Source organism: Rattus norvegicus, chromosome 8, assembly GCF_036323735.1.
Source record: "Rattus norvegicus strain BN/NHsdMcwi chromosome 8, GRCr8, whole genome shotgun sequence".
Classification (NCBI taxonomy): domain Eukaryota; kingdom Metazoa; phylum Chordata; class Mammalia; order Rodentia; family Muridae; genus Rattus; species Rattus norvegicus.
In genome coordinates, this window is record NC_086026.1 from 27,628,896 (window position 1) to 27,639,051 (window position 10,156).

General features: G+C 49.0%; 1 protein-coding gene across 1 annotated transcript; it reads left to right on the plus strand.

The window, feature by feature from the left end:
* Positions 1 to 484: 484 nt before the first annotated feature.
* Rdh8 (retinol dehydrogenase 8) lies at positions 485 to 7,756 on the plus strand. The gene is made up of 6 exons (NM_001168593.1): positions 485 to 587; positions 4,860 to 5,021; positions 5,562 to 5,741; positions 6,536 to 6,629; positions 7,064 to 7,247; positions 7,322 to 7,756. Exons 1-6 carry the CDS (start codon positions 485 to 487, stop codon positions 7,535 to 7,537), a joined length of 939 nt encoding a protein of 312 aa, NP_001162065.1. The 3' UTR covers positions 7,538 to 7,756.
* Positions 7,757 to 10,156: the final 2,400 nt, after the last annotated feature.

Below are 10,156 nucleotides of genomic sequence, written 5' to 3' on the forward strand. Positions count from 1 at the left end.
CATGACATGTGGACACAGAGAGAGAGAGAGAGAGAGAGAGACAGACAGACAGACAGACAGACAGACAGACAAATGTAGTTTTTAAAAAAGAAAGAGTCTGATCACAGCGGCTGAAGAGAGAATGTTTGCTCACTATCAGGGTTGGGCCTTGAACTGCATCTCCATTTATTTATTTGTTTGTTTGTTTGTTTTAGTTGAGACAGACTAAGTTGCCAGCCTTAAAGAAAACCACTAAGCATGGTGGCACCCCACTTTAACCCAGCACTCTGGAGGCAGAGACAGGTGGATTTCTGTGAGTTTGAAACCAGCAGGTGAACAGTCTCCGAGGCTGCCTAGCCTCAGCCAGGTCCTCCCTGGGAGTCCCTGCTCTGCAGCGGAGGGATCAGGTGGCTGGGGTTTAGGAGAGATGAGCTGAGGCAGTAGGCCCAGTGGGGGTAGGGCAGGGACTGAGCAGGTGATGTCACAGGTTCCTGAGAGGATCAGCATGGCCTCTCAGCCTCAGAGGGTGCTCATCTCTGGCTGCTCTTCAGGGATCGGCCTTGAACTCGCTGTTCAGCTGGCTCATGACCCCAGACAACGTTACCAGGGTAAGGGTCACAGCCTCTGGCACTCTTATCACAGCCTCCTGGGTGTAGGTTGAATACACGGGGCTGGGGAAGACCCTGGATACACAGAGGAAGCTCCCTGCTACACTCTCAGCTCATACACATTTCTTTTTTTAAGAGTTGTTTATTTTTGTTTTATGTGCGGGGGTGTCTTACCTGCAAGTGTATCTGTATACCATTTACTACCTGGTGCCCAAAGAGATCAGAGAGGACGTCAGATCCCCTGGAGCTGGGGTTAAAGACAGCCGTGAGCCAGGTTGTGAGTGCTAATAACTAAACCTCAGTCCTCCGGGCAGTCATCCAACTCCTCACATGCATTCTTGAGTACTGAATGACCAGCAGAAAAAAGCCATTAGCAAGAAACAGGGTGGGGGGTGTGAATGTGTGTGTGCACACGCATGTGCCAAGATTTAGACCAACTGGTAGTATGTTTGCCTAGCATATATAAATCCCTGGGTTTAATAGAACACAGTTGTGGTGGCACATATCTATAATCCCAGCATTCAAGAGGTGGCCAGGAGGATCAGAAATCTATGGTCAGCATCAGTTACGTAGCAAATTCAAGACTAGCCTGAGTTACATGAGACCCCATCTGAGGAGAGAAAAAACAAACACAAACAAACAAACATAACAGGCCCACGATGGCCCACATCTGAAACTCTACTATTCAAGAAGTTGAGGGGTTGGGGATTTAGCTCAGCGGTAGAGCACTTGCCTAGCGAGCACAAGTCCCTGGGTTCGGTCCCCAGCTCCAAAAAAAAGGAAAGAAAAAAAAAAAGAAGTTGAGGCAGGAGGACTCTGAATTCAAGGTCTGCCTAGGCCACATAGTGATACCTGCCTCAAAATAAAATAGGCAAGCAAACAAAAAAATTTGAGCTCTGGGTAATACACAGAGGCAGAGGCAGGCAAATCTCCGTGATTTTGACACCAGCCTGGTCTACAGTGCAAGCCAGGGCAACCAGGGCTACACAGAGGGACCCTGTTAAAGAAAGAAAGAAAGAAAGAAAGAAAGAAAGAAAGAAAGAAAGAAAGAAAGAAAGAAAGAAAGAAAGAGAGAGAGAGAAAGAGAGAAAGAGAGAAAGGGAGAAAGAGAGAAAGGGAGAAAGGGAGAAAGAGAGAAAGAGAGAAAGAGAGAAAGGGAGAAAGGGAGAAAGAAGGAGAGGGGAGAGGAGGGTGCTGATACTGATCTGTAATCCTAGCATTCAGGAGCTGAGGAAAGAGGACTATGGTAAACTCAAGGCCAGCCTGGGCTACAAAAAGATCTTGTCTAAAAAAAACAGAAAGAAAGAAAGAAAGAAAGAAAGAAAGAAAGAAAGAAAGAAAGAAAGAAAGAGAGAGAGAAAGAAAGAGAGAGAGAGAGAGAGAGAGAGAGAGAGAGAGAGAAAGAAAGAAAGAAAGAAGAAAAGAAAAAGAAAAACAATCGAGGGAGGGAGAATTGGTGGGGGACTAAGCATGTCCAGTGGTTAAAAAAAAGTTAAAGTAATAAAGTGAAGTATTTGGAGCGAGGTGTGCTGGCACACACTTGTAGTCCCAGCTCCCAGGAGGCAGAGTTCAAGACCAGCCTGGTCTATATAATGACTTCCAAGACAGCCAGGGTTACAGAGCAAGACCCTGTCTCAAAAAAAAAAAAAAAAAAAAAAAAAAAAAAAAAAAAAAAAAAAAAAAAGTAGGGGCTGGAGAGACAGTTCTGTGTTCTGTGATTAAGAGCAGAATCCCAGTTCACACAACCTCCGGAACCCCAGTTCAGAGCATCCAACAAGCAATGCACACAGACAAAACACTCACACACAAAAAGCAAATTATAAATCCTGGGGAGAAGTGTGGAGTGTGGGGGAGCAAGTGTCCCAGAAAGCGTCTCAGAGAAGGCTGGCTCCAGCATCCCTGAGGTGGACTCCTGACAATGCCCATTAAGCTGATTACAGCTCCAAGATGAAGCTCTTACTGTATTACGGTGCACCTGAACTTGAAGCCTCAGAGGGACCGTTAGCCACTACAGCTATGCAGGCCATCCCTGAATCCTCTGACCCAGAGAGGAAGCTGGCAGACACTGTCACGTTGAAGCCAGCTGCCGGGGTGAGAACATCACCCCAGTTGGCAGAGCCGATTCTCCCAGTCCTCTGGGTTAGAGGTGGGCAGAGCTGTGAGTGTGGAAGCATAAATTCCCCTGCGAGCATCCCTGTGGGAGAGCACACACACTGCTGAGGGGCTGCGGCAGCAGGGCTCAGAGGGAAGTCAGTGCTCTGAGGCAGTCCTGGGATCACGTGGTAAAGGAAGAAAACCAATTACTACAAATTGTCCTCTGAGCTACACACACACACACACAGAGAGAGAGAGAGAGAGAGAGAGAGAGAGAGGGAGGGAGGGAGGGAGGGAGGGAGAGGGAGGGAGGGAGGGAGGGAGGGAGGGAGGGAGGGAGGGAGGGAGAGAGAGAGAGAGAGAGAAATATACAAAATAAAAGTAAAACATTTTTTAAAAATAATATTGCTAAAGGAGGTTGTCGTTGGTTGCAATGTGTGTGTGTGTGTGTGTGTGTGTGTGTGTGTGCATGTGAGTGTGTTTGTGTATCCCGAAGACAGACCTCCCAGCCAGTTGCTTGCTAGGCAACACTTCTACCACTGAGCTACACTCCTAGTCTTTTGCTATGTTTTGAGACATCACCTCACTGTACAGCTCATACTAACCTCGAACACAAGATCCTCCTGACTCAACCTCCTGAATGTTGGGGTGAGAGGCATGTGCCCAGCTAACTCTATCGAGACCATTCTAAACGAATCTCCTGTGCCGTTTAATCCCACCCACTCATTCTCTTCTTCACCATTTTAAAAATGGGGAAACTGGAGGATCTAAGGCTGAAGCCCAGTGGCTTAGCACAGAAGAAGTCCTGGAGATACAGATCTGCCACTCTAGCACTCAGGATCTGGAGGCAGGAAGACCAGTAGTACAAGTTCAACCTTGGTCATACAGTGAGTTTGAGACCAGCCTGGGCTACATAAAGAGTCTACCTCTGTGTGTATACACACACACACACACACACACACACACACACACACACTTGCCTCTCAAGCCTGACAACCTGAGCTCACTCTCCAGAACTCACAGTGTAAGAAAAGACTGCCTCAGGGTTAGGGATTTGGCTCAGTGGTAGAGTGCTTGCCTAGGAAGCGCAAGGTCCTGGGTTCGATCCCCAGCCCCGGAAAAAAAAAAAAAGAAAGAAAAGACTGCCTCCTCACTTGACCTCTGGCTTCCATGCATGTGCCACGGCACACACACACACACAAAGCTGGAGTATGTGAACATACATGTATAAGTGTGGATTTGTTAGATTGGTTCTAAATGCAAGTGTGCAAACACATGGGTCTCCATCTGTGACTGTTCTTGTTAGATCATAGAAATAGTTGGGCATAGTAGCTCACGTCTGTCATCCCAACCCTCAGGAAACTGAGACAGGAGGATCTCCACAAGTTCAAAGCCAGTTTGGTCTACACACCTAGCTGAGGCTACATAACAAGACCCTGTCTTTAAACAGAAATAGGAGGGCTAGAAAGATGGCTCAGTGGTTAAGAGCACTTGCTTTTCTTGCAGAGGACATGGGTTCAGTTCCCATCCTCCACATGATGGCTCCCAAATCAGGCACGTGGTGCATACACATACTTACAGACAAAATACACATTAAAAAATTAAAATGAACTTTAAAATTAAAAAAAAAAACAATTATCGTGCTTCCCACACGAGCATGAGGACTAGAACTCAATTCCCACACCCAAATAAAAAGCCAGGCTTGATAGCCTATCCTTGTAATCTCAGCACTTGAGAGGCAGAGGGAGGAGGAGCCCCTAGAACTCACCTGAACAGTTAATCTACCCTGTCTGGTGAGTTCCAAATTCAGGGAGAGACTGTCTCAAAAAAAAAAGGTGGGGCTGGCAGTGAGATGGCTCATTAGGTAAAAGCATTTGCCTCCCAAGCCTGACAACCTGAGCTCACTCCCCAAAACCCAGAGTGTAAGAAAAAACTGCCTCCTCACTTGACCTCTGGCTTCCATGCATGTGCCATGGTGTGCACACACATGTGCACACACACACACTTAATTTGTGTGTGGGAGGCAGTTATCTCCTAAGGAATGACACTCAGGATTATCCTGAGGCCTGGACACATACATGAATGGGGACACACACACACACACACACACACACACACACACACACACATGCAGCAAAGGAGCCCAGCACCCTGTTCAGCTCTGTTTTCTGCTTCCAGTGGTGGCCACCATGAGGGACTTGGGGAAGAAGGAGCCATTGGAGGCAGCTGCTGGAGAGGCTCTTGGAAAGACCCTCAGCGTGGCCCAGCTGGACGTGTGCAGTGATGAGTCAGTGACTAACTGTCTCAGCCACATCGAGGGAGGACAAGTGGACATACTGGGTGAGACTTGGTAGCCCCTGGGGTCACACACACACACACGCACACACACACACACACAACTTTTAAGTATATACCATCAGCAAGATGACAACTTCTGGCCCTGGATAGAGGGGTAGACCAGTTGGCCAAGAGTCAGGAGTACCAATCTGTTAATTAGAGATGCCAGACTTTGGGGGAGGGCTGCATGGGAAAGACATTCACTCATAAGGAGAAAAGCATATGTGGTTGGGAAAATTACTTCAGTGAGTCATTCAAAGACAGGAGGATGATGAAGCAGCCACTAATGTCCTCACAGAGCCTGCAAAGGGTGGGTGGGTCTGGCCATCTTGGTGCAGTTTGGGGGCAGATGGGAATTGCTCATACATGTATGACCAAGATTCGTTTTCCAGTAGCTCTTCCATCCACTCTCCCAGGCCCAGAGGCTTGTACAAAACCCAAGCTGCTTAATCCAACCTAGGTTCCACATGTCTCCGCCTAGACTGGTTCTGAGGACTCAGGTCCTTGGGATGGCTTCAAGCAACACTCTGTACTACCCCTTAGTGAACAACGCAGGAGTAGGCCTTGTGGGGCCCCTGGAGGACCTCAGCCTAGCCACCATGCAGAATGTGTTCAACACCAACTTTTTTGGGGCTGTCCGTCTGGTCAAAGCTGTGCTTCCAGGCATGAAGAGGAGGCGCCAGGGTCACATCGTGGTGGTCAGCAGTGTTATGGGGCTCCAGGGTAAGTCTGGGGACACACTCCCTGCATCCAGGATTAGAAGGCTGTCAAAAAGGTTTTAGCTCATAGTTCAAATGAATTTGTGTTGAGAAGGACTCTGAATGGGATTGATTTATCTTGTCTGTCCTGGTGAAGGAGTAGGCAGCGGTGGGATGCATGTCATCAACAGCCATCTACAGCCCAGAATCAACCCCACTTCTGGATATCCTAGAAACACCCTTTCATTCACACCCGTGAAATCCAGTGCTGCCTCGGTGCTCCTCCTCCTTGTCAAAAGCCCCCTCAAGCCCCAGGGATGTAAACAGGGTTGGGACTCCAAGACTCAACAGAAAAGACAACGGAGATCTATGCAGGACATCTGCTATGGACCTATTCTAAAAGCTTCCTACTTGCCATCTGTGTTTCTGGGATCTTCCTTCTCAAATCCTTCTAGATGCTCATCCACATCCTGAACATACTCTGTGATCTGACTCCTTCCTCAGCCACCCTCTAATTGCATTTGCTATGGAGAAGCATTAACAAGCCACTGTGCCCATGGACCCTGGGGATGCCATAAGTAAATGAACCATAGATGCAGATGGAGGGAAATAGGGGACTTTCCTAGGAGTAGGATGACCTTGTCCTGATGCTATGTGTGCCCATAGCACAGTCCCATACACCCTGTGACTCTGGGGCCCTGAGCATCCCTTCATTCAAATGCCCAAATCCTCCTCGTTCCAAAGACCTTATTACCCTGGGACCCACAAAGTCTATCACTGACACATACACCTGAGTGGCCCTCTCTCCTCCACTTCCAGGCGTCATGTTCAATGATGTCTATGCAGCCTCCAAGTTTGCCCTGGAAGGGTTCTTCGAGAGCCTCGCGATCCAGCTGCGACAATTCAATATCTTGTGAGTTGGGCACCTGGGTAGCCAGAGGGGAGATGGTGATTTAGGGGACAGTGAAGGAGAGGGAATGGAAGGCAAGTTAATAGAGAAGGGGCTCGTGAGGCTGCAAAATAATGAGCAGAGTGGGCTACAGCTTAGCAGAGAGTTCCAGCCATCTCAGCACTGCAAAATAACGACAACAATAATCATAAATACTAAGGAAGGTCCAGGCTTTGTGGCACACAACATCCCCCCCAGCACTCGGGAGGCAGAGGCAGGCAGATCTCTGTAAACTCTAGGCCAGCCTGAGCTACACAGTGAGTTCTAGGACAGCCAGGGCTACACAGTGAGACCCTGTCTCAAAAGAGTAACAACAAAAATAATGACACCTGGAGTAGGGGGAGGATAAGGGAGGGAGTTGGCTGAAGCCCAACAGCCAAACCTGGCCCTCTTCCCAGCATCTCAATGGTGGAGCCAGGCCCAGTCATCACTGACTTTGAAGGAAAACTCCTGGCTCAGGTTTCCAAGACGGAGTTCCCAGACACTGACCCGGAAACCCTGGGCTACTTCCGGGACTTGTACCTCCCAGCCTCCAGGGAGCTCTTCCGCTCTGTGGGACAGAGCCCGCGGGATGTGGCCCAGGTAGGTGGACAAGTATATGGCTCAGGATGTTGGAGAGCTCTGTAAGTCCCAGAACTCAAAGTCCCCTTCCACAGGTCATTGCCAAGGTCATCGGTTCCACCAGACCCCCACTCCGCAGACAGACCAACGCTCGCTACTTCCCACTGACGGCGCTTAAGGCCCTGGACCCCTCTGGAAGCCTGTATGTGAGAACTACCCACAGGCTCCTTTTTCGCTGGCCTCACCTTCTCAGCCTTGGTCTCCGATGTCTGGCTTGTGGCTGCCTCCCAACACGTGTGGGGCCTACATGAACAGGGCAGAACTGACCCGTCCCACCCGGAACAGCAGGGCTCTGCTTGGAAACCGTACAGACACATTCCCATTCAGGCCCGTGGGGGAAAAATTTTTTTTTACAAAGTCTTACTATGTAGCCCTGGAACTTACTATGTAGACCAGGCTGGCCTCCAACTCACAGGCGTCGAGCTGACTCAGCCTTCCTAGTGCTGAAATTAAAGGCCTGTACCACCACACCCATACTAATGTACTAACGTTTGTACACGTACCCGGGGTGCCCTCAGGGGCCAGAAACAAGCATTAATTACCCCGGGGCTGGACTACAGTTTGTGTGAGCTCTCCAACATGGGTAACAGGAACTGAGCCACACCTCCATACTTTTTTTGGCATGGGTGGTGTGTATGTGAGTGTGTGTGTCTGTCTGTCTGTGTCTGTCTGTGTCTGTGTCTGTCTGTGTGTCTATCTGTGTGTTTAGACATGTCTGTCTGTGTGTATGTGTGTCAGTGTACATGTGTGACTATATGTGAATATACATGCATGGGCACCTGGGTGCATGTGTAAATGGAGGCCAGAGGCTGACACTAAGCATCTTCCTAGATTGCTCTCCACCTCATACATTGAGGCAGGTCTCCCAGGAGCACTTAGGTCAGGTGTGGTGCACATCTACAATCACAGCTCTCCAGAATGAGAGGCAGGGGGACCAGAAATAATACCATTTCTATGGTCTTTAGGCTTAAAGATGGAGGTGAGACCTCCATCACTGTCTTCTTAAGAGTTCCTTCACTTGATCTCAACATCCACACATTACCCATGTCCAGTGCACGGAGTCTTTCTTTCCTCCTGAGACCCTAAATGACAGTCGGGAGCAGGTAGAGAGCCATCCAGATGACTCTGGGGGCAAGGGTACTTAGTGACAATCCTGACCACCCAATTCCTGGGACCTCCGTGGTAGAAGGAGACCAACTCCTATAAGAAGTTCTCTGACATGCACTGTGCATGTGCACTGTGGTGTACATACGAGAGAGAGAGAGAGAGAGAGAGAGAGAGAGAGAGAGAGAGAGAGAGAGAGAGAGAAGGGAGGAGGAAGGAAGAGAACTCCTTGCCGTTTGGGGTCCAGTGGGAGGCAGAGGGAGTCGAGGAAGTTCAGGCTATGGCTTTACATCCCTCTGGATTTCCCGAGGCTGAGGCCATGATCCCCTGAACTCACCATACATTCCTATGCAGCTGAAATCACACTGAGTCAGACTCAGCTGCATTAAGACAGAATCCTCATCGCTAAGAGTGGTAACTATACAAACAAACACAGTAAGGGGAGGCCGGTGTTAGACACTGGCTGGATATTACTGCTGACCTGACAGGGAGCCTGGCCCAAACTCAGATGATGCTGGAGACAGGCCCATGCTTGGTTCTGCATTGCTGCAGTCTGGACGTCTCCAGCTCAGCCAGGACAAACCTGTCCTGCAGCTGCTCAGGCTAAAAATCACCTGAATTTCTCTCCTGACAGTGCAGCTATGGCTTCCACCCACCCTCCCTCCCTCCCTCCCTCCCTCCCTCCCTCCCTCCCTTCCTTCCTTCCTTTTTTCCATCTTCCTTCCTTTCCCCTACTCTTTTTTCTCCTCTCCCGCCCCCAGGAGATACCAGCATGCCAATCCTGTGTTCTAACACTGCACAGAACTCTACCAGCCTTTATTATTTACTTTTTGTTTAGATGGGTTTTGTTGTTGGTTTGGGGATGTGTGCATGTGAGTGTGTGTGTGAGTGTGTGTGTATGAGTGTGTGTGTGTGTGTGTGTGTGTTTATTGTTGTATTGTTTGTTTTGAGACAGGATTTCTCTGGGTAGCCCTTGCTGTCCTGTCTCACTCTAGACCAGGCTGGTTTGCCTCCTTTTGCCCCCCAAATGCTGGAATTAAACCCTTGCACCACCACCACCACCACCACCCAACAATTATTTACTTTTTAAATTCTCCCGTGTTTGAGTGTATGTAAGCGTGTCTGGTCATCAACTGCATGCAGTGCCTGAGGAGGCCAGAATAGGGTGCCACATCCCCCGAAACTAGAGTTACAAATGGTTGCTGAGCCAAGGCAAGGGTGCTGGGAATCTGACCAGGTCCTTGGTAAGAGTTGCAAGAACTTTTACCGCTGGGCCATCACTCCAGCCTAGTGGTATGAACTGTTTGCATCAATATAGAAGTTTCCCAACACCCATAGCCATGTTCCAGGGAAGCAAACAAGACAACACGTACACAGCCCTGCAGGATGGGGATGGGTTTGAGGATGTTCACACAGCAATTCCAAAGGCACAGAGTGTGGCCAAGTTATCTCATGAACTCTGGCACACGTGCGAAATGATGTATTCATTCTAGAGTTTATATAACAGCAAAAAAACACCCTAGAGACGGCCCAAGGATCTGTCAGTAGCAGACCAGCCCCAGAAATGATGATTCCTGTACAACACAGAATGCATTGTGGGTTTGAAAGAGAATGAGGAAGCCTGATTGGGCCTCTGCAGAAAACCTCTCCAAGGTGCAGTACTCAAGAAAAGAACCCAGTCAACAGAGCGGCAAGATGGCTGCTCTCATGAAAAGGATTAAAAGAATCATATACTTGCTTTTTCCCCCACTGAAACCTTGTCTTTT